The sequence below is a fragment of the Sorex araneus genome, chromosome 11 (genome assembly GCF_027595985.1).
Source record: "Sorex araneus isolate mSorAra2 chromosome 11, mSorAra2.pri, whole genome shotgun sequence".
NCBI lineage: Eukaryota > Metazoa > Chordata > Mammalia > Eulipotyphla > Soricidae > Sorex > Sorex araneus.
In genome coordinates this window covers 13,198,831-13,223,505 of record NC_073312.1, presented here as the reverse complement: position 1 = coordinate 13,223,505, position 24,675 = coordinate 13,198,831, and the positions used below count along the sequence as shown (strand labels likewise).

Genomic DNA, 24,675 nt, shown 5'->3' with positions numbered 1-24,675 from the left:
AAGGGGATGAGAAAGGGGGCCCCAGGGACAACAGTGGGGCCCAGCGCCTCATCTGGGTCTGTGAAGTTGCGCTCGGTGACCTTCACACAGTGGTGGAGTTGTTACTAACCATCATTAAGGGATGCACAAGTGTTAAAGCAGATAGTAGGGGGAGGTCAGTGACAGCCCAGGCAGAGAGATTGCACAGAGGTTAAAGCAGTTGTTTTGCATGCAGCAGACCCTGGTTCCATCCCCAGCACCACACGTGACTCCCTGAGCCAGGTGTGGCCCCAAAACCAATCAATAAAATTTATACGTGGAAAGATGTGAACTAATGGAAAGTATGTGCAGTGACTGGCTTCTGCCTCAAGTTTTTGCAAAGGAGATCCAATCCCCCCTGCCACGTCCTAAGTGGTAAGAGCACTTTGGTTATAGAGTTTGATCTTTGATCCCTGTTCCAGACAGAGTTCTTGCCCTCTTTTGAATTTCTGGGGTGATAGCCGAATTGTTTGCTCTGAGGTGATGCTTGGTAGGACCCATGAGTGGGAGCTAGGCTGCTTCTGCCCTGATCTCTAGAGAGGGCACGAGGGCCAGCTCTGGAATTAGAGATCTCCATTCCCGCATGGGAAAGGTGTGGAAACAGCCACGGCGGTGCGTGCAGAAAGCTGCCACGTTGGTGAGCATGTGGCACTGGTATAGTGCCACTGGGGTGAGCCGAGAGCTCTTCCTTCTATGTCCTTTACCCTGTCCCACACACTGCACAAGGTCAATGACAGGGGACGACATGTGGGAACTTCCAAACTGGACTGAAGTCTTGATAAAATCAGGAGCTAAAGTGGGAGAGCTTCATCTCCTCACTCAAACGTTTGCTTCATTTTGGTGGTGGTACCCTGTGAGTGTTGGTGATTTGGAACCGTGTCCTAGACTTTGAATGTCACAAACTTGTGCATTGTGGTAGCTGTGTTAGGGAGAGATCTGCTGAGGTGCCTGGGAGCGTGTGGGAAGCTTTGGTGCAGGCAGGTCCTCTGCCCAGAGGGTTCCCGCCACGTTTCTCCTCGTCTCCCCGGAGTGTCGCTCCTTCCTGCAGCCATCCCAGTCATTCAGTTCTCTGTTGTTGAGGCATTTGCTATAGCAGTTTGGGTCTGCCTCACACACGTGTGGTTTAGCAGTGAAGATGAGGTGTGTGTTTTTTTTACTCAGAAATGGGGAATCACCCTCTCTTTCTTCCCTTCAGGGTTTCATCCACGGTTTCAGTTTTCCAAATTCCTTGAACCAGAAAGTCAGTAGCATTTCCACTGGACTCTGAGCATTGCTCTACATAGCAGTTTCCTCTGTGTACGTGTGTGTGTGTGTGTGTGTGTGTGTGTGTGTGTACGTGCACGTGCACATGGTTTTACGCTGACTTACATAGTTTTTGATGAGTGTTGAAAATTTGATATTTATATTGTCACTATTACCTTTACTACTCTAGTGGGCCATTTGATTTCTTTTCCCCTCTGAATCTATGTTTTTTTCTATAATCACTTCTTAACAAACTTTTAGAAAAGGAATGTTTATATTGTCAACACTGCTGCCAGCCATAGTAAAGTTTGTCCTTAGAATTATAAGCAGGAATTATAGATCAATTAAAGAGACTTTTTATTCCAGAAATGTAAGTATATTGTCACATCCTCTTTTTTGGTTGTGTTGTAGGTTAGATACATTTTTTAAAAAATAGCGTGACATTGAATCCCAACATAAAGCAGTTCTGTATCTTTCTGGGCACACACCAGATGGGGAAATGTTACCGCATTTCTGCATGTTCTGGAGATGCATTTTACAGCTTTGTCTAAAGAACACAAAAACTTTAATCCTAAAATAATCGTATGATTTTCATCACGTACAGTTATACATAGTCACCAAGATTTTCATGAGATTTAGATTTGTTCTCTTTTTTGTTTGTTTTTTTTACATTTTAAAATGTGTTTGAAAATACTTCTTTAGTTCTGCGTTTTGCTCTATTATCTCCGGGCTGTTTATATCACTGTGTGATTGAGCATATTCAAACTTCAGTACTTTGTAATATCTAATTTAAAATTTTTCCCGTTTAGATGGTCTTCTGATCGTTGGCGTTCACTCGGCTAAGTTTCCAAATGAGAAGGTCCTGGAGAACATTCAGAGTGCCGTTCTCCGCTACAACATCACCCACCCTGTGGTCAACGACGCAGATGCCAGCCTCTGGCAAGAGCTGGAAGTGTCCTGCTGGCCAACTCTGGTCATTCTTGGGCCCCGTGGAAACATGTTATTTTCTTTAGTTGGAGAAGGGCACAAAGACAAATTATTTTTGTATGCATCGATTGCTTTGAAGTATTACAAAGACAGGGGACAGATCAGAGATCATAAAGTTGGAGTAAAACTCTACAAGGATTCTTTGCCGCCATCACCCTTGTTGTTTCCTGGCAAAGTGACCGTGGATGATGTTTCTGATAGACTGGTAATAGCAGACACCGGACATCATAGAATTTTGGTTGTCAGGAAGAATGGGCAAATCCAGTACAGCATTGGAGGTAATGCTTCTATCTAACAGAGACCTAATGTGTTTGACAGTAACAATATTGTGTAAGGAAATATATTCAAGTTGAAATGATAGTTAACAGCTAGTTCTAGAGGCACGGTGTACATTGACTTTTAATTTTATCACAAGTTACTTTTGTTAATATGTGGTCTCTAGATTAATGTCTTTACACTTCTTTAAAAAAAAAATACCCCTTCAGGTATCTTTCAAATCAGAAGAACATCTTAAAGTTGTCATTTTTCTTTAGAGTTTTATCTTCAATCTTGGTTGTTGTTGTTTTTTTTTAAATAAAAAACTGCCTTACTTACACTCATATGTAATGTACATTTTTAATTTTAGGCACTTTCCGTTTATGATTCACTTCCCATACAAAATAGAGACACGGATTTTTAAAGACCAGGCTATTGCCCTGGAAATGTGAAGTTTAGGTGACATGAAAACGGCCTCTGATTTGCACATTCTGTAACTCTCCTCCCGGGAGAGCCTGAGAAGAGAGCTTGGCAAGCGACCGGCTGCTGCTCTCAGTGCCTCGGGCCCCGGCTCCCTGGAGACCCCCAGTGCCGCTGCCTGGCGTCCCCGGGGAGAGAAGGACCCGGAAGACGGCTCCTGGCCGCCGAGGCACCCAGGCCGCCTGTGAACTTCCCCCTCACGCCATAGAGCGGTCCTGACAGCCCCAACAGGTCCAGACAGTCCTTCTGCCTCTTGCGTGGGGGAAGGAAAGAACTAGAATGCCCGTGTCCTTCCGAGTCGGGCCCCCTGGGTGCAGCAGAACGTGAGGCCATACCAGGATCGCTTGTTTTGTTCCTGTCTTTCTGGTCTTAATGCTGAAAAGGCCCTATTTGGCGTAATAAGATCTATTAAGTACCCTTATTAATCCTGCTTACTCGCCGAATGAACATCCGAATTAGTCAAAGAGGAGAGTAATTTATCTCCACAGTCCTTCAGTAGTAACCCACGCAGCGTTAGTAAATAATGTAGGGATAGCTGCATTCTTAATGCAAATAAATTAATCATATTCCTAAGCCCCGGTGCTACTCTCAGCATACCAAGATATTATTTCCTTCACTCTTAAATTTTTTATAGTTCCTGAGTGCTGCTTTGTTACACTGCTTATTTTGTTTTGACTATTTGATATTTCCATCTATAATAGGCAGATCTGAGAACAGAATAAGTTGAATTTAAATGATTAGACGTTTTTAATATTCAAATACTCTGAATATTCTGTGAATAGACATTTTTTTAAATATTCAAATATTCACTCTGTGAATATTCTGTTGAAAATACCAGCAGGCTACCCTCTCAGATACATTTTTTATGATTATCTCATGATGTACCTAGTGGTTATTCTATAATTTAGAAAAAGCCTTCGGTAGTTAGATGCGCTCAGGAGAACCTGGCTTGGTATAGTTGCACCGATTTCTGGCGGGGCTGTGGCTGTACTTCTGAGACTGCTCACGCGCACCTTCCATGTGTGTGCTGGAGGGAGTTCCATGCACCGTGTTTTCCAATTGGAAGTGACCCCATGTTTGCTTTTAGGGAGCATTGCCACCAACATTAATAGCAGTAGGATAAGAAAAATAAAAGAAGTGCGTGTTTTGCTGGCGTTATCCTAAGCACCAGTGTCACTGTATTCACTGAGTTCTCACAGTGCTAGTGTGAGTTAGTTGTATGTTTAGTTCCCTTTTGCAGACGGGAAACTGAAATACAAAGAACTTGCCCAATCATCTGGCTCAGTAGGAAGAGACAGAAGTGGGATTTGAATCAAGTGTGGCAAGCCTAGCATTCGTGTTCCTGCCACTACATTCCAGTGTTCTCGATAACGTCTGGCACAGCGTCCTTCAGCACAGGCAAGGACCCTGTGGACTTGCCTTTGGTCGCAGGATTAAGTGATGCCGTGCTAGGCTATGAAGTCTTCACCCCTGAAACGGCACATGTGTTGCAAAAGCCCAGGCCACTGGACTGGCTGTTCTTTGTCTTTCTTTGAATTTATATGAGATATTGTCACTGTCATCCCGTTGCTCATAGATTTGCTCAAGCGGGCACCAGTAATGTCTCCATTGTGAGACTTGTTACTGTTTTTGGCATATTGAATATGTCACGGGTACCTTTCGAGGCTCTGCCTTGCGGGTGGGATACTCTTGGTAGCTTGCTTGGCTTTCCAAGAGGGGTGGAGGTATCGAACCTGGGTCAGCAGCATGCAAGGCAAATGCCCTACCCGCTGTGCTGTCACTCCAGCCCTAGATGAGCTATTACAGAACTTTATCACAGAGTGAAATAATATGCCTCACTATTAAGGATCCTTAATCTGGGACTCATGAATCCTTGAGAAATGCTTGCATGGCCTTCCCTGGGGATCTGCGAAACCCTCTGAATTGTTTGCACCATTTTGTGAGCACATGTGCTTTTCGAATGAAAAGGTTCCTGGCATGTATTGTATTGTTAAAAATGTAAGTCTTCTGAAATTGTGAAAACTTGTCCACATACATGATGAAAGAGTAAAATTTATCTTGAACACTTTTTAGCCCAGGTAGTAGTTCTTAAATTGCTGTTGATTTTCTTCTTTCTGATATATCCTCTGTGTTTCGGTGCACTAGCCACTGCTATTTGTCCTGTCAATAGCAACTCACTTTTAAGAAAGGCAGATCTTGGGAAGCTTTCTTATTTTAATTCGAAGTATTTTTCATTTATATTCCTTTCCAGCTTTAAATTCAAATTTCATTGTTATTATTTGGATTTACTCTTGAGATACTTTCATAAGGAGAAAACTTGTCTTATGTCTACCTTGTATTTTAGGACCCAACCCTGGAAGAAAAGATGGAATATTTTCAGAATCAGCCTTTAATTCACCACAGGGTGTAGCCATAATGAAGAATGTCATCTATGTGGCAGATACTGAAAACCACCTAATCAGAAAGGTAATTTATTTATTTTTTTATTTCAAGAAAAGTTTTAAAAGTCCTAAACAAGATAACTGATATTTATTTGCAACATCAAATATTTAAGATGAGAGCAAATACTTCAAAGTATCCTTATTTAGATTTTTTTCCAGGGGTACTTGCTTTGCACAAACAAGTGTCTTGTTTTTCTGTACATTAGCTTGTATTTGTCCCAGAAAATATACCCTTTAAGACTTTTTGGAGGAGTAGAGGGTTGGGGCAACCTGGGGGTGCTCAGAAGCTACTCCTGGCTCTGTTCAGGGCTGGTGTTTGGGGAACCATATGATGCCAAGGATTCGACCAGAGCTGGCTGCATGCAAGGCAGCCTTAGCCCCTGTACTGTCTCTCCAGCAGTAATCCCGCCCACCCCGAGGCTTTCTTTCAATCATATGCTTGAGCTCTCAAAACCTCCCATTTGAGTTATTTTCCTAGCGATTACTTAGGAAGTGATACACTGTCTTTTTCAGTTAAAATTCAGTTTTTTTTTCTCACCGTCACTGTATCACTGTCATCCCGTTGCCCATCGACTTGCTCGAGCGGGCACCAGAAACGTCTCCATTGTAAGACTTGTTACTGTTTTTGGCATATCGAATATGCCACGGGTAGCTTGCCAGGCTCTGCCTGAAAAATGATGTCATTCCCATCTTCCTTCAGCTCATATGTTTTGCTTGGAACATAGTAAGTACTCTTAAAAATTGGTTTTATTTTGTTATAAAAGTTACTAGATTTTGATTTTAAAAGTTAGTTAAAACATAAAGGTTAAAAGCCTGTGATTACGTCTATTTCAGCTTCTCAGAAATAGACAACTTTTGCTGAAATTTGTCTTTTTTAGAAATTTCCTATTCATGTGAATAAATTTATCTTAAAGGACTATCTTAGAATTTTTTTTAAATGCAACCATTCTGTACATACATAATCTTATGTCTTTAATTTACCATTTTCATATTTATTACATGAATAACTGCATAGTGTCAAATTACAGAAGCACCTATATTTCTATAGGTTCTTTAAATAGTTACAGCTATTTGCCCTGTCAGTAACAACTCCGTTTAAGAAAAGCAGATCTTGGAAAGCTTTCTTATTTTAATTAGAAGTATTTTAAATTTTAAACGCTTATACCTATAAATAATATATTCATCTTTTTGATGAAAATATTTTTGGTTAATATATTACTGGGTATAATCCACTGGTCTAAAACATAACCCTTTCAGATATAGTTTGCTTTCCTCACTATTTCAGTTTAATTATTATGTCTGTTTATTTGATATTTCCTAATATTAGGAATAAATATTTCCTAACATTAAGACATACAGGAGGAGGAGAAACATACAGCATTACCATAATTTACTCCTAAAATGGCATGGGGCCTGCCTGGCCCTTTCTTTGTATGTGTTCACCAGATAAATGTTGTATGAATTTATAAGTAAATAACGTCTACATAATGAAACATTTTCTAATGTATTTATTCCTCATAATATGAAAATTATTTTGTAATTTTATACATTAAAGCAGACTTACTCTTTGAAAGTCTTAAGAATTTTCTCTGTGGAGACGGATAAGCTAATCTCTTGCAACCCCATTGGTGGGAGGTGTCTGCAGTTTCCCCGTTTTAGACAGAACTCTTGGATCTCATACATGGGTTGACGGAACTTATGATTTCTTGGCACATTGTTTGTAAATCTGTATTTTTCTCTTTAATGTCTACACCCTATTTATTTTTCATTAAGTTTAAACAGCCTTGCATGAATTCTGTGTCCCAAGGCATTGGTAGGAAGATTGCTTTGGAATTTGCTTTAACCGTTTAATCACTTGAAGTTTCCATGGGCTTCCCAGGAAGCCCGCGTGCCATCCCCCATACACACACCTGATTACTCTGGTTTTGGGTTGTTAGGTTTGGCATCAAAACTCACTGTGTTGTTCTTTGCTTTGTGTGTGTAAACACATCTCTTGCCCAGATAAAATTCAATTTTATTTTGACATAAACACCTTCCGTTTTGTGTTTTTTTTTTAATTTGTTCTTTGGTTTTTGGGGTCACAGCCATCAGGTCTTACTCCTGGCTCTGTGTTCAGGGCTCACTGGTGGAGTTCTGGGGATCCTATGCGGTGCCAGGGATTGAATGTGGATCCGCGGTGGGCAAGGCAAGCACCTTCCCTGCTCACGTCTCAGGTTCCTAAGACCTTTTTTTTATTTTTAACACCTTGGTTTTAAAAATAGCTGTGTGCTCCCCCAGGTTCCTGAGGTCCTGCTTTCTATAGCCAGCAAAAATGGCCTTGGACAGTGGCCTTCCAGCTCTTTCTGTCTGTCAGAGGGCTAGTTGGCCTCCACGTGTCCCAAGATGGCAGAAAGAGGATTTTCTGTTTCTTAGTCCTACAAGGTCATTATTTATTTTTTTGTTATATTTATTTATTTTTTTATTTATTTTGCTTTTTGGGTCACACCCGGCAATGTACAGGGGTTACTCCTGGTTCTGCACTCAGGAATTACTCCTGGTATTGCGCAAGGGACCATATGGGATGCTGGAAATCGAACCTGGGTTGGCCCCTGGGTTGGCTGCATACAAGGCAAATGCCCTACCCGCTGTGCTATCACTCCAGCCCCATTTTTTTTTTTTAATCTTTCTGTGGTTCTGTGCTTCTATAATTCATCATGGGATCAGAAACATTAACAAGCTATTGAAATAACGAGATGTGCAGCCTACAGGCATTCAAGAAGTACTTTAACATTCATTATTTCTCTTGCGTTAGAACTTAATGGATTTTTGGAGTGTTGACTGCATTTCAGACACTTTTTAAGTAAAGCCATAATCACCGCAAATCTAGGTTACCTTTACTGTCTTAAGAAATAGAAAAGGAGGCAGAATTGTGATTCCTTTCTCTTATAATGTATATGTTTTTCTTTATCCCTATTCCCATCTTCCCTGTCATTCCCCCTCTGCAAACATGACTGCATGTAGCCATACCGGTATGTTTAATTCATTTCTTTTTATTTGTATTTGACCTCGTAAAGCATATGTTTTTTTGTGTGTTTTAAACATTATTATGATATATTTTGCATAACATAGTTCACACATTTCAAATACATAAATTCAAGAATTCTTAGTAAACTTAAGTTTTACAGCCACAGCCGTAAGTCACTTATAGAACATTTTCCTCCTCCCGGTAAGAACCCTCGTGCCGGTTACAGTTACTCCCCATGTCCTCCCTCGCAGCCCCGTCTGCTTCCCTGTCAGCTGGCCTCACTGTCTCTATCAGTTGGCCTCTTCTGAACACGCAGAAGTGAACAATAGCTGGTGTTTTGTGTCTCATTTCTTTCTTCGCGTAATTGCAAGCATGTCCCCTTCCCCTACCCTTGGTGATGACCACGGGTGCCAGGAGACCTTTGATTGGGGGGTAGCCGGGGCCCAGGCCCGCTGTGGGAGCATAAGCTTAGTTTCGGTGCTCGCACATTAGGGGTCAGAGCTCACCAGAGACTGCCTGCTTGGTTGTGGTGCTTGGACGTAGCTGCCACATCACATCACGGGGGTGCATCCTTTGAGTTGCGCTGCTTGGGGGACCTCCTGGGTGAAACCCAAGTCGGCTAGTTGGCAGGAGAAGCAGCCGCCTGCGGTGCTAGCTCTCCGGCCCCTCTTCGCCGCTCTTTCAACTGGGCTTATATTTTTCACTGCTGAGTCGGTTAGTAGAGATCTTTTTATATTCTCAGCGTAAATGTCTTATCAGATGTACAACTTTCAAATGCTTTCTCACATTCTGTTGGCTGTCCTTTCCCTTTCTTAGTCATGTCTCTTAGCGCACGAAAGTTTTAAACTTTGATGTTTCCCAATTTATCGTTTTTCTCTCATTGCTTATGTTTCTGGTGTCGTGTGTAAGAACTCATTGCCGCATCCAAGGTCGTGAAGATCTATTCCTGTTTTCTTTTAAAAGTTTCACAGGTCTGGATTTTAAAGGTGGGTCATGGGTCTATTTTGGTTGATATTTATATATGGTGGTAGGAAGGGAATATCTAGCTTAATTCATAAATGCATATGGACATTCAGATATCACATAGTTACCTATTAAAAACCATTCTTTGTCCATTGAATAGTCTGGATAACCTTAATATTTTATTAATGCATGGACATTGCTACACTTTGTCAATTCCATTGATCTTAATATATTTCTTATATAAGTACCGCACTGTTTTGATTGCTATAACTTAGTAAGTTTTATAATCAAGAAGTAAGAATTCTTCCATATTCTTGCTTTTCAGTCTTGCTTTGGCTCTTCTGCATTCCTTTTAATACTGTATTTTAGCTTTACCTTGTCATTTCTGCAAAAACTACAATTTTCTTCTCAATTTCTAGTAAGTGTCAGTTAAAGCAAGTGACAATTTTAACTTTTTCCTCTTTATTTTTATACTTTATACTTCGTACTGGTCAGATTTTCAATTGTTTATAAGCATTAGTAGTGATGGTATCTTATCATGCTTGTAATCTTAAGGGTAAATATAACTAAATTTTTCCCCAAGGCTTAATATTTTGTCCAGCTTTGGGGAATAAAGAATTATGAAGAAACTTCCTATGTACCATTACTAAGAATTACTCTGTTACAATTTTGTTAATTTCATTATAAATTTGTTATAGAAACTGCATATATATATATAAATCTACATTTATTGATATAAGTGTATAATTTTTACCTTAGTAGGTTGGACTGGAGCAGTAGCACAGCGGGTAAGGCATTTGCATTGCATGCAGCCAACCCGGGTTCGATTCCTCCATCCCTCTCAGAGAGCCTGGCAAGCTACCGAGAGTATCCTCCCCACACGGCAGACAGAGCCTGGCAAGCTACCCATGGCATATTCAATATGCCAAAAACAGTAACAAGAAGTCTCACAGTAATGGAGACCTTACTGGTGCCCACTCGAACAAATCAGTGAACAATGGGACAGCAGTGCTGCAGTGCATTATAAATTTGTTATAGAAACTGTATATATATATAAATCTACATTTATTAATATAAGTGTATAATTTTTACCTTAGTAGGTTGATTTCTCATGTGGTAACTTTATGTTTAGTCATCTTTTTATTCCTGGGATAAACCTTCCTTAACTGAACTTTTTTTTTTTCCTGCTTTTTGCTTTTTGGGTCATACATGGCAATGCACAGGGGTTACTCCTGGCTTGGTACTCAGGAATTACCCCTGGAAGTGCTTAGGGGACCATATGGGATGCTGGGAATCGAATCCGAGTTGGCTGCGTACAAGGCAAACGCCCTACCCACTGTGCTATTGCTCCAGCCCCGTTAACTGAACATTTTTAAAAGTCACATTGGATTTAATTTTTCTAAATTATATAGAAAAATATACATCACTCAAGAGGTAGCTATGAAAGTAGAAGGGACAAGAGAAACACAAAGGAATATAGACAACTTCAAAAACACACAGAATACACAGAGGTGAAAGCCATTAAATGCATAGTACAAATGTTATACTTTCTAATTTGAGCTCCAAAGATAAACCTAGGCTTAAAGTACAAGGTTGAAAAAGAATTCTGACAATCAAATGGTAACCTGAGAATGACAGGGACAGCTATATTTATATCAGGTGAAATAGACCTCAAGCTGGGAAAAAATGGGAGGGTAACAAGAAAAAGGGTGGATTAAGGCAATCAATTCATCATAAAGAATATTCATTGATATGTGTGTACATAAAATGAACATATATTTGATGTTTAAAATATCAAAATACTTAAAGTAATTATCAATAGACTTTCCTCAATAATAGCGAAAAACAAAAAAAAGTTTAAAAAATGGCAGAAGAGATAGATATCTCACCAAAGATGAAATCCAGATGACAACAAACAAGAATAAAAAGGTGGTGTTTGATTGTTTTGGGGTTTTTTTGGTTTGTTTTTGTTTAGGGCCACACCTGTTGGTGCTTTGGGGGATCATGTAGTGCTATGATCCACCTCAGAGCTCGGGCATGTAAAACATGAGCTCCAGATCTTTGAGCCATTTTCCCAGCACCCCTCTCCTCTCCCCCACCTTCCCCCCACCCCACCAAAGTGCTCATTTTCAAAATCACGGAAATTCGAATCAGACTACAATAAGGTACCACCTCACACCTGTAAAAATGTCCTATATTAAAAGAGCAGAAGCAAAACTACCGATGGGCATGTGAAGACGAAGGAGCCCTGGACACAGTTAAGAAATGTGTCCAACCTCCATTGGAAAAAGCATGGAGGCTCTTAAAAAATTTTAAATAGGTCCTGCCATGTGATCTGTGGGACATTGGTGGTAGGAAATGTCCACTGGTGGAGGGATGGGTGTTGGAACATCGTATGAGTGAAAACCCGATCAAGAACAGCTTTCTAACTGTTTATCTCACAGTCACTCAATGAAAAATAAATTAGTTTAATGGAGAGTATCATGCTAAGTGAAATGAGTCAGAAAGAGAGGGACAGACATAGAGGGTCTGTACTCATTTGTGGAGTGTAGGGTAGCGTCACATGAGGCTGACACCCAAGACAGTAGATACAAGGCCAGGGGGATTGCCCCATAGCTAGAGACTGCTTCATGAGTGGAGGGAGAAGGCATCTGGAATAGAGAAGGGATCACTAAGAAAATGATGGCTGGAGGAACTAGTTGGGATGGGAGATGCATGCTGAAAGTAGACAATGGACCAAACATGATGACCTCTCAGTGTCTGTATTGCAAGCCATAATGCCCAAAAGTAGAGAGAGAGTATGGGGAATATTGTCTGCCTTAGAGGCAGGGGGAGGGTGAGATGGGGGGGGGTCACTGTCACTGTCACTGTCATCCCGTTGCTCATCGATTTGTTCGAACGGGCACCAGTAACGTCTCTCATTGAGAGACTTATTGTTACTGTTTTTGGCATACCCAATATGCACGGGTAGCTTGCCAGGCTCTGCTGTGCGGGCTCTATACTCTCAGTAGCTTGCCGGGCTCTCCGAGAGGGGCAGAGGAATCGAACACAGGTCGGCCACGTGAAAGGTGAACACCCAACTGCTGTGCTATCGCTCCAGCCCAGGAAAGGGGGGATATACCCAGGATATTGGTGGTGGGGAATGTGCACTGGTGGAGGGATGGATGTTTGATCATTGTGGGATTGTAACCCAAACATGAAAGCTTGTAACTATCTCACGGTGATTTAATAAAATTTTAAAAAAAGAAAAAGAAAAAGAAATTAGTTTTAAAAAAAGATTTAAAGTAGCATCATCTAATTGGAAGTAGATGAAGTAACAATTGATATACAGATAAGCTGCAAAATAATTGAGTTAATTTTTGCTAAGCTGTAATAGATGAGTGGGTTTATTATTAAATCAGAAATTTGATTTTGGAAAAAAATCTATGAACTCATTGCGATTCTATTTACAACAGTCAATATTTGGTAACAGTCCAAATGTCTAGCAATGTATAAGCAGAAAGAGCACACACACACACACACACACACACACACACACACACACACAATGAAATACTATCTGGTTATAATAAAGGATTACATCCTGCTATTTGCCACCCACGGATGATTTCACTTTTATGTGTTACCCAGAAGCAAATTGTGCACCAGTATGTGCATAGTTGCCTTTCATGTGAGGCCCTGGGTTTGAACACCTGGCACTGCAAACGGGAGAAAAATGGGAAGAGAAGCAAGGCAAAGGGGCTGACAGCCCAAAACAAACCCACGGATTCTGACAGCACAACTGAAGTTACTGGAGGGAAAGGAGGAGGGGACCAGTGGGTGGTAATGGAGTGATATTAGTGCTTTTGTGGGAATTCTGGAGTGGTGACATCCCTTTGAAGAGGCCTGAGACAATACCCCTAAAACAGGGTGTCAATATTATCCTGTGAAAAAAAAATTTTTTTTAAATATATCTTCATAAGTTGAAACACTCTTATTTTCTTGTGCTCTTTTCACCTGGTTTCATAATCAAGGTCACGCAAACCTCATCACATGAGCTAGTTTGTTTTCATTCTTTTTCTGTGTTTTGGAATAGAAATGAATATTTGACTTTTCATTCAAACTCCCTGGTGACATTGCCGGGGCCATGGGCTTCTTTGCAAAAGGAATTCTCAGTCATACCAGTTTCCGTAATACGTTTCTCAAGGGAGCTCTCTTTCAAGGGACTCCCATCTCTAGTTTTTGCTATTTTAATTGCAAACTGAGTTCAGTGAAAATAAGGGGCTAGGAACATAGCTCAGAGGTAGAGCTCATGCCTGGCTTGAATGAGACCCTGAGGTTTGATCCTTGGAACCATGAAACAAAGGAAAAAATACAAAGCAGAAAACGTGGTAGCCTCCCATTCTGCCCTGCTTACCAGCCTCTGATAACAAAAATTAGGAGTAATAGCAAGAAAAAAAGGTTCCATTGATGAGTGTTCTTTAGAATATTAATAGTTTCTTTAAAATGCAAAGAGGATATTGCTGAAATCAATGTAATTTATCCTAGTCATAGCAAAAGAGTACATAATCTTCACTAGACTCAGAAAAGCGTTTGAAAACATTAATACCTATTCATGATAAGATGAGTAGGCTTGAAATAGGGCAGATGTCTTCAGTTTAACAAAGGATGTCTGCAAAATGTCTGTAACCACACTTAATATAAAATATTGACTACTATTCCTTGAAGACTAGGAACAAGGGAGGGTCCTCACTAGCATTGCCTATTCAACATTGTACTGACATCCTAACTATTGTAATGAAGGCAAGAAAGAGAAGTAGGTGTCGTGCAGGCTGTAAGAAAGTGGAATAACTGTTACCAATCATGTGTCATGTACATAGGATATTAAGAAATCTATGAAAAAAAATCTACTTGAACTAGGGAGTGAATTTAGGAAGGTTGCAGAACAAAAATCAGTATTAAAACCTCACTTGCATTTTAATATACTAATAGTGGTAAACTTGAAATAGGAATTTTTCATTGGAATTAGAGTTCTGTTTACAAAACACATAAAGTACTTGTAATAAATATAGCAAAATGTACACACGACCTCTAGTAACTGTAGCACACTGATGTGAAAATTTGATTCAATGTTGGACTGGAAAACTCAGTATCATGATGTATCGGTTCTCTCCAAATTCATTTCTTGATTCAGTGCAATTTAGTCAGACTTTCTTTGATATATATATTGACCAGAAGAATCTAAATAATCTAATTACAGTATTTTAAGAAACTTCATGCTGTTTCCATTTATCTTGATGCAAAACAAAGCATAAAAAAATGTTCTGAAAACAAAATTAAAAGGCTTATTGATTTTAAGACTCTGTAATGCTATATTGTTCAAGAAAGTGACTTTTTTTAAATTTTTTTTATTTTTATTTTTTTTTTTTTATCTTTTTTTTATAGTTTATTTTTAATTAGTGAGTCAACGTGAGGGTACAGTTACAGATTTATACATTTTTGTGCTCATGTTTCTCCCTTACAAAGTTTGATAACCCATCCCTTCACCAGTGCCCATTCTCCACCACCAGTAAACCCAACATCCCACCCCCCCTTCCCAGTCCCATCTCCCCCCACCCCACACTGCCACTATGGCAGGGTATTCCCTTTTGTTCTCTCTCTCTGATTAGGTGTTGTGGTTTGCAATAAAGGTGTTGAGTGGCCATTGCATTCAGTCTCTAGTCTATATTTGGCCCGCATCATCAAGAAAGTGACTTTTTAAAATAAGGATAGGTGAATAACCAGTAAAAAATATAAATCATCTGGAGATAACCTTTTATCTATAGTTCTTTGATTTTCAAAGCAACATTAGTGCAATCAAAGAAGAAGGGAAGTTATTTTAGCAAATAATATTTAAACAATGAGCTAAGCTAGTTGAGGGTCAGGGAAAAGCATCGTCCCGGCTTCACAGAATACATAAGCATCAGTTCAAGATAATCCTCTGACCGAAATGTGAATGCTAAAATCATATATCTTTTATTTTTAATATTTTTACTTTTAAAGACCATAAAGCTTTTATTTATGATTTTGTATTTTATTTATTTATTTATTTATTTATTTATTTATTTATTTATTTATGTGACACCCAGTGATGCTCATGGTTTACTCCTGGCTCTGCACTCGGGAATTCTTCCTGGTGGTGCTCATGGGGCCATATAGGATACTGGGGATCAAACCTGAGTTGGCTGAGTGCAAAACTTGCGCCCGATCTGCTATACTAACCATAAAGATTTTAGAAGAAAACAAATGAGAATACTTCTGTGACTTGCGGGGAAGCATAAAGGTTTCTTAAGGAAGGGCCAACGAGAGAACTCGCTGGTCCCATATGATCCCCCTCTGGTGAGTGACCCCAGGAGAATCCTGTGAGCACTGCCTGTGTGGCTCAAAAACAAACAAAAAAAGGGACAAGTAAACAATAATAAAGATAAACTCAGATTCATCAATATTTGCTGTTAAGAAAATGAAAAGACAAGCAAACCACAAACTGTCAGGAAACAACCACAAAAATTCACAAATCGTATCTGACAAGTGATTGATAAGCTTACAAGTGAAAGGTTTCCACTACTGAGAAATGGACCAAAGGCTTTGAGCATCTTTCAAGAGAACTATCATAAGCACATAAAAACGAGACCGTGAGTTTCAAAGGAAGTGTAATTGAAGACTACAATGAAATGTGTTTGTAATGGTTGGAGACTGGAGATGGTACCATGGGTTGATAAGGTTGTGGAGCAGTCTGAACAATAATGCGTTGTCAGTGGTAATCAAGCAATGATAGAGCACTGGAGAAAGTCTGGCAAGTTTCTCATCAAACCAACTAGATACCCACCCTATGCCATAGCTAGTTAGAGTCCTACAGGTGTAGAAATGAAACCATGTTGGCAGCAAGGCTTCATTCAACAAAAATATTGCTAGTATCTGTAATTTTAAAGGCCCCCAAATGGTAACAGCTCAGATCCCATCAGTAGAAAAATGCACAAATCAACTGTGGTATATCCCTATGGAGGAATATTGGCTGTTCACCCAGTAAGAAAGAAGTTGCTGACACACAGTCAGATCTGGGGAAGTTAAAAAACAGAAACCTCACATACAGAAGATTCCATACTGCGTAGTTATTCATCAGAAGTCAGGAAATCAAACTTCAAGGGGGAAAAGTAGTGTTTTCCACTGGGGCCAGTAATGACTGGATGGAGGTATGTGTGAATTTCATGGGATGAAAGTTTCTGTATCTGAATACTAGTGGTGCTATGCAGATGGGTGCATTTGTGAGGGTTTTTGCGGGTAAGGTGAGGTCAGTCCTAACAGGCACAAGGAGGGTGTGGGAAGAGGAATGGGGCAGAGTGGACAGGTGGGCAAGTAAAACACCTGAGTCTTGTGCACACCCTACAAAACATTGATGTTGCAAATACTTTCTATGTATCCTGCTAAATCTTGACGTTCCAAAGGAAAAGTATGAAGTGACATGAAACATGATTTTTCAGATTGACCTGGAGACCGAGACGGTGAGCACCGTAGCTGGCATTGGAATTCAAGGGACAGATAAAGAAGGCGGAGCCAGTGGACAGCAGCAGCCCATCAGTTCCCCTTGGGATCTAGTTTTTGGAACATCAGGTATGAGAAATTTTATTTGTACATACAGTATTATTGTAAGTCCCCACGTGGCCTGTGGCTTCCCCATGACTAGTCGATTCTGTGGTGGAAACCTTAGTATTTTGTTTTCTGTGTGTGTGTGTGTGTGTGTGTGTGTGTGTGTGAGAGAGAGAGAGAGAGAGAGAGAGAGAGAGAGAGAGAGAGAGAGAGATGGGAGAACACAGTAGGGGGGTCACACTGTGCTTAGGAGTTATTCCTGGTGGTGATTGGCAGAACATACGGGAGGATGCAAGGCAAGTGCCCTCCCTATTGCTCTGCCCCGAAACTTTGTATTTTTTTACATCCCCTTCTTTTATTCCAACTCCCTTTCTGTGCTCTTGGAACCATCTGTCTGTACTTCATGGGTTCAGGTGAATTGGCTTATTGATTTTTTTTTACAGGGGAGGGCTGAAAAAGCACATTTTAGATATTCCACATATAAGATCATTTGTCTTCATCTGACCTCACTTAGCTGGAAGCTAAGTCCTTTGGCTGCACATGACTGGATTTCCATTTACTCGGATGGGTAATGTCCCATCGTATACCATATGACACGTTGTTTTTTTATCCAGACGAATGGACAGTGCGTCCATATCCTGACCCTGGGCGTAATGCTTGGTGGGGTGCAGAGATCTTTGCTCTTGGTGTTTTTGTCTTACTTGTATAAATACACGGAAGTGAAATTGCTGGGTCCTACTGAGGTTCTCTTTTTACTGTTTTTTGTGTTTTTTGTGGATACTGAAGGTCCAACCCAGGACCTCGCCACGAGCAAGGCCTGTGCTCTGTCACGGAGCCGCTTACAGCCCCTTTTGGAATTTTTGAGGAATTACCAGTTTTCCAGGTGGCCGCACCAGTGGTGGAGGAAAGAGTTCCCTTTTCTCCACGTGCTTGTTGACACATATTATTTCTCGTTTTCCTTTCCAGTAATAGTCGCTCTGACAGGTGTGAGGTGATACCTCACAGGGTTGCGATTTGCATTCCCTGATGACTGTTGAGGTTTAGCACCTTTTCCTATACCTCTCAGCCAGCTGTTTGCCTTCACTGAGAAAATGTTTATTCAGACCATCTGTCCCATTTATGACTTGGATTGTTTGGGTTTTGCTATTGAATTATATAAGTAACAAAATAGTAATTAATACATTTCTATGTTAAATATATTATAACATAATTATAAATATATAATTAACTCATATTAGAACAATTCACTGTCATTGTTATCCCGTTGCTCATCGATTTGTTCGAGCGGGCACCAGTAATGTTTCGCACTGAGAGACTTATTGTTACTGTTTTTGGCATATCCAATACGCACGGGTAGCCTGCCAGGCTCTGCCGTGCGGGCTCCATACTCTCAGTAGCTTGCCGGGCTCTCCGAGGAGGAATCGAACACGGGTTGGCCGCATGAAAGGCGAAAGCCCAACCGCTGTGCTATTGCTCCAGCCCATTAGAACAATTAAAAACAAAAATATATTCTATAACATATTTTATATTTTATCATGCTATAATATAATATAATTAATATTAAAAGCTACCCAATTAATATATTGGAGTATTAACCCCTTATCAGAGACATAATTTTTTTTTATCAGAGACATAATTTACAAATATTTTCTCCCCTTTATTAGTTGCTGCTGCTTCTTTTTGGTGTTTCCTTTGCTGGGCAGAAGTTTTCAGTTCCACTTAACTCCACTTTTTTACTTTTGTTTTTATGACCTTTGCTATCTGGTGTAAATTACAGAATATCCCCTCTAAGGCGGATGTCAAGAAGCTCTCTGCCGATGTTTTCTTACAGAAGCCGTGTAAACGGGGTTTATATTAAAATCTTTGATCTACTTTTTTTTTAACATGATGTAAATAATAAGGTAAAATTTACTTTAAAAAGTAAATTACTTTAAAATTTTACTTTAGAAAGTAAAATTTAGGGGCCGGAGCGATAGCACAGCGGGTAGGACGTTTGCCTTGCACGCGGCCGACCCGGGTTCGGCCCCCGGCATCCCATATGGTCCCCCAAGCACCGCCAGGAGTAGTTCCTGAGTGCAAAGCCAGGAGTAACCCCTGAGCATCGCTGGGTGTGACCCAAAAAGCAAAAGAAAAAAAAGAAAGTAAAATTTACTTTAAAAAGGAAATAAAAGTAAGGTTTTTAAAATACCCTGGGATAGGCACTTAAATGTTTCCAATTATTTTATACTTTTATACCTATGGCTTAGGGTTTGTTAATTATGTAAAGACAAAGGCAGCAATGACATATAGAAGGAGTCTATATTGTCATGTATAACTTTATATACTGTATATGCAAAATAGCTATAAATTACTCAGTGTTAAGAATTTCATCTTGGTTTGCAGCTTACAGTCCATGTAGTTCTGAATATTCTTCAGTCAGAATCATTATACTTTTAGTGTCACTCTTCATGCTCAGGCCCGTGGTGTCACTGCATCACACTCAGCGTCAGCACACCAGGACCCTCCACCACTGTCCAGTGGGCCTTCGTGTCCAAACCCACAACAAACGCACCTGAGAACACAGCTTCAGAACCTCAAAAGATCCTTCATTCATGAAAATGTTATTTGAAAAGGTCCTTTGTACTTCCTCTCACTTGAAAAGGAAATCAAATAATAGCTGCTTTTTTTCATTTATTAAATTTTTTCTTGAAATATGATAGCTTCTTATAAACAATTAGAAAAAGAAACTTTGTGGACGAGACTGCCTACCTTTAAGGTATTGACTGAAAGATAACCCAGGAGCACTTGTTTTCAATTGCTCCTCTATGACCTTGAGATGGTTATTTGTATTATTAATGAATAAATAAATAGTAAAATAGATTAAAGTGGAATCTGAGACTGGGTGATTTTTATAGAATAAATAAGAACCAAGATCGTTAAATAGCTTTCTTTTGAGCTAGAAAGAAACAGCTTTCTTTTGAGCTAGAAGGCATTTGGTTATAATTCATCTTAAAGATATTAATGTTTTCTTTGCAATTAAGCCTTTGATATTCACAAGATGACTCCTACACTATATATAGGTATGTATACACACACGCACACGCATATATATATGTGTGTGTGTGTATATATGTATATGTATCTTGGATGCTTTGTGTAAATTATTTTTGAGATTTCCATTTTTGGAATTTCGTGTCCCAATAAGTGAGTTATTTTGGTGGCTCACGAGGATGGAATGGGGAGGGAAAGGAGGCCCTGTGTCTCCCCTGCCAGTAACAAGGGGGTAGATCACACAGAGAGAATTTTAAAACAGTAATAGAGCCAACTACAGTTCAGTTTTTCTTTGTTGTCACCTTGTACCAGCAATTCTAAGTAATTTGGATTAAAAATACGGCACCAGGTCTTAACACTCCTGCTTCTTGGCTTTTGGTAAACCATTGAGTCACTTCAGCGTAAATCTTACAGATGAGAAAGCGGTCCAAAACAACATTCCTGAACCTCTTCCTGACTGTGGTCCCTTTCTGATCTTACAGCCCTCTTGTGTGCACCTCCCATCCTACCAATTGGTCCCTTCCTCTCTGCTGTAGACCCTCACGTATGGCCCCCTTAAAATATCCTGGAGGACTTGAGAGGGGCTGATGTGACTCCCAATTGAGAAATGACTGATCTAAAACATTAGCAGTAAAGTGGAGCAAGAAAAAAAATGCGTGCCCATGGCTTCTGTGCCCTCTGAGGGGCCCAGACTGCCCCAGTTGTTTCTCGTCCTCCTCGAACCAGTGTCTGTCTGGGGTATAATTTTTTGGCAAAAAGTAGTAACATCAGGAGCAGTCAGCCCAGTCACACACATTTAAAACTCTTGCTTGAGTCATAACTGTTTATCTGCTACTTAATATTGAAGCAAATCACATAACTCAGCCCGGAGTCATGGGGCGGATGCATAGACTTGGGCTGTGTTGAGGCCACGGCAAGGGTGTGGATATAAACTGCTATTTCATGGGCAGAAAGAATGGAGAACAGTATGTACTTCAATCTGCCACATATGTCAGAATTTACATTATTTTAAAAACAGTGTGCACTTTGCTGCTTGCTGTACTAAGTTGGAGCTCTTTAAATGTCCACAGAATACATAAATATTTCTCTCGCTTGAATATTTTCTGTCATTTCCCTGGCATAGAATTTCTGGTTATTTCATCTTGCAAATGCGCCCAAATTGCTATCCAAGGCAACTCTTGTATGGACAGATACTCCCTCAACATCCGCCTGGTGTGGTGTGATTGCCGCCTGAGATGTGATTGTGTTTTTATTAAGCACAGTTTTTGGAAACAAGCAGTCCTCCCTCAGAGGTCACTAATAGCTTTCGCCTCTGCATTTAACTCGCAAGTTAAAATAACTTCCCTCCAGGTATTTGGCACAAGGAGTAATCTTGAGCGCACTTGAGCTCAACACCTTTCAAAGTGCTGGCCAAGAGAACATGGCTTGCAAGCACTGGGTAAGTGACCCGTAATCACAATGACTACCGTGGTCTAAGCATGCTTTTTAGTTCTTTTGAAAAATTTATGGGTTTTTTTTTCACATTTTTAAAAAATTTCAGCACCATCCTCTCCATCAGATTGTCCACGCCCTCCACCACCGATCCAAGTTATGTACCTGAGACATTCTCGGTTAGGTTTTTTGATGGACTTCTTAAACCCGCCAGAAATTCTATTTAAGATGTGATAGAACTAGTCAGGTTCTCATCAGTGGTACTTGTTTTGCTGTTGTGATTTACTGGTAGTGTAAAGGTGTCCTTAAGGGCCAGAGCGATGGCACAGTATTTGCCTCGCACACGGCTGACCTGGGTTCAATTCCTGGCATCCCATATAGTCCCCCTAGCACCACCGAGAGTAATTCTTGAGTGAAGAGCCAGGAATAACCCCTGAGCATTGCTAGGTGTGATGCAAAAAGGCAATAAATAAATAAATTGAAGTGTCTTTAACACAGATTGTAGCGCTGGTGTCAATGCTATATATAGAGATAGATATAGAGATAGATATAGATAGATATGCTGAGTATCATATCAGATTGTATTGATGGCTGGAAATTTTAGAGACACATTTATTAATGTATTTAAATAAATTAAATTAATTTTAATTAATTAAAATTTAATTTATTTTTGTTGGGCAAGTAGCATGAATTTTGTTTTAGGGCCACACCCAGGTAGTCTTAATTCAGTTTACTTCTGAAGGGATCACTTCTGGCAAGACTTGGGGGAGCATCTGGGGTGCTGGTATCAAACCCAGATTATCCATATGCAAGGCAAGCACCTTACTCACTGTATTATCCCTCCTGTTCGAGCATGACTTCGTTTTTTTTAAAAAAAATATTAGAATGGAACCAAGAGAGATAATACAGGAGGTAAGGTGCTTCCTTAACGTGCTGCCAAAGTTCCCCTGATAACCACCAGGGGTCACTGCTGGGCACAGAGCCAGGAATAGCTCCTGAGCACTTTGAGGTGTGACCCAAAACCCAGAATAGAAAAATTAGAATGGTAGTATATGTTTTTTTTTTTAATCTGAGTCCTATTGCTTCAACTTTCTTGTTTTGAATTCATAGAATTAGGGTTTTTTGCCTTTGAAAGCTCTCTCCTTTGTGAAATGACAATAAAAGATGATGAAGACTCCTTTATTGATATGACTGGATATGATAAGTAATTCATATTTTTAAAAGCTGTTCAATCTGCAACCCTTTAAACATGCCTTATTATTTTAATTTAAGACATTTGAATATGGGGAGCAGGGACAACCTAGGGATCATGAGAGATTGGCATTCATGATGGGTGTGGTGCAGTAACAGTGCTTAAAACTGTGAAAATCATACCTTCTATTCCCAACACACACACACACACACACACACACACACACTCACAAAACCACATTTATTCAAAGGAACCTATGCAAACCTATGTTCATCACCGTACTTAGTACAGTAGCCAAGATATGAAAATAGCCCAAATGCCCAAATACAATGAATGAATCAAGCAGTTGTGGAATACAATGCAGCTCTAAGAAAGAACAAACTCGGGCAGTTTGCAGCAGCATAGATGGAACTAGAGGATATCATGCCAAGTGAAGCCAGGCAGCGAGACAGGATAGATAGATACAGAAGGATCTCCCTCATATGTGGACTTCAAGATACACAGCAAGGGCCAGGGCACACGGCCAAACTGGGTTTGATCCCCGGTGTCCTATGTGGTACTTCAGACACCGCCAAGAGTCTTTCCTGAGTGCAGAGCTAGGAGTAACCCCTGAGAATCTTCGGGTATGGAACCCGCACTCCAAAAGAGGCATGTGAAGTTAGTAACAAAGGACCCAGGGCAACACAGCGGGAGAACTGAGCCATGCTAAGGAGTTGGCGGGTAGGTGCTGGTGGGGGGGTGGGGGCTGGATAGCACAGTGGGTAGGGCGTTTGCTTTGCACATGGTCAACCCAGGTTCGATTCCCAGCATCCTGTGTGGTCCCCCGAGCACTGCCAGGAGTAATTCCTGAGTGCAGAGTCAGGAGCAAGCCCTATGCATCACCAGGTGTGACCCAAAAAGCAAAACAAAAACAAAAAAAAATACCCACATACCATGAATATATAATTTTAAGCCAATTTTTGTTGTGAGACTATTCACTTCAAGTGGTCCTTAGTCCTCTCCTACCACTGAAAATCGGTGTTTCCATATCCCTAAACTGTGGAGAGATTTTTAAGACACCTGCAAGGAAATCTGAGACCGATTTTAACCTCCTCTTCCCAGCTGCCTTCCCACGCTGATGCCAGATCCGACTTAGCTGCTTGCCTTTATTGAGTCTTTCACAAAAATATTCAACTTTGTTTTCCTATAAGCAATTCTCTTTTTGCCTTCATTTGAATTTTGGCTTGTATATATTTAAATCACATCATACACACGAATGGTTTAAGCAGATGTGGGGATGAGCTTGAAGGGAAAAGCAGTTAAGGGGAGAAACAGTTCTCTACACATTTATGTTTTTGAATACTTAAAGTACTTCAGAGAATATTTCTGAAATTCCACCATGGTTTGGAAGTTGAGAGGATGGGGCTACATGAAGGGAACCTCCCCCCCAAATGGCGGTGTGGTGTCCTTTTGTGTTAAAATGTTTTTGGAGGGGCTGGAGTGATAGCACACAGGGTAGGGCATTTGCCTTGCACGCGGCTGACCCGGGTTCTATTCCCAGCATCCCATATGATCCCCTGAGCCCCGCCAGGACTAATTCCTGAGTGCAGAGCCAGGAGTAACCCCGGAGCATCGCCGGGTGTGACCCAAAAAAGCAAAAACAATTAAAAATTTTTTAAAAATGAAAAATAAAATGTTCTTGGAGGTGAGTGACATGCCCTGGAGATCCCTGTAGCCAGCTGGAGGCGCCTGTTGGCTGAGAAAAGGAAAAAGGAAATCGTGAGACGGACCCCAGTATGATCTCTTTTATAATACATGCAGGAGCAGGCAAGACTAACGATACAGTGGGATGTCTTCCAGAAATGGTAGACTTAATGAGTAAAAAAAGAGAGAGAAAAACAAGTTTTTAGATGAGTGGTTCCTTCCAGAAAAGGGGGCAGGAAGGATAGTTGGGGAGGGGGACACATGAGGTATGCAAGTAATGTTCTCAGTCCTGGGCTGGGCCATGTGTGCACATGGATCTTTTGTCCTGTTTAGGCTTATGTAACATG

At 40.5% G+C, this 24,675-nt stretch overlaps 1 protein-coding gene across 1 annotated transcript in view; it reads left to right on the top strand.

Annotated features, from left to right (window-relative positions):
• The window catches only part of NHLRC2 (NHL repeat containing 2), a 61,666-nt gene that overhangs the window by 11,701 nt on the left and 25,290 nt on the right, over positions 1–24,675 (top strand). Inside the window, exons 3-5 of the mRNA XM_055119223.1 lie at positions 2,070–2,525; positions 5,327–5,448; positions 16,887–17,016. Coding sequence (XP_054975198.1) covers positions 2,070–2,525; positions 5,327–5,448; positions 16,887–17,016 — 708 coding nt within the window. The remainder of the gene's footprint in view (positions 1–2,069; positions 2,526–5,326; positions 5,449–16,886; positions 17,017–24,675) is intronic.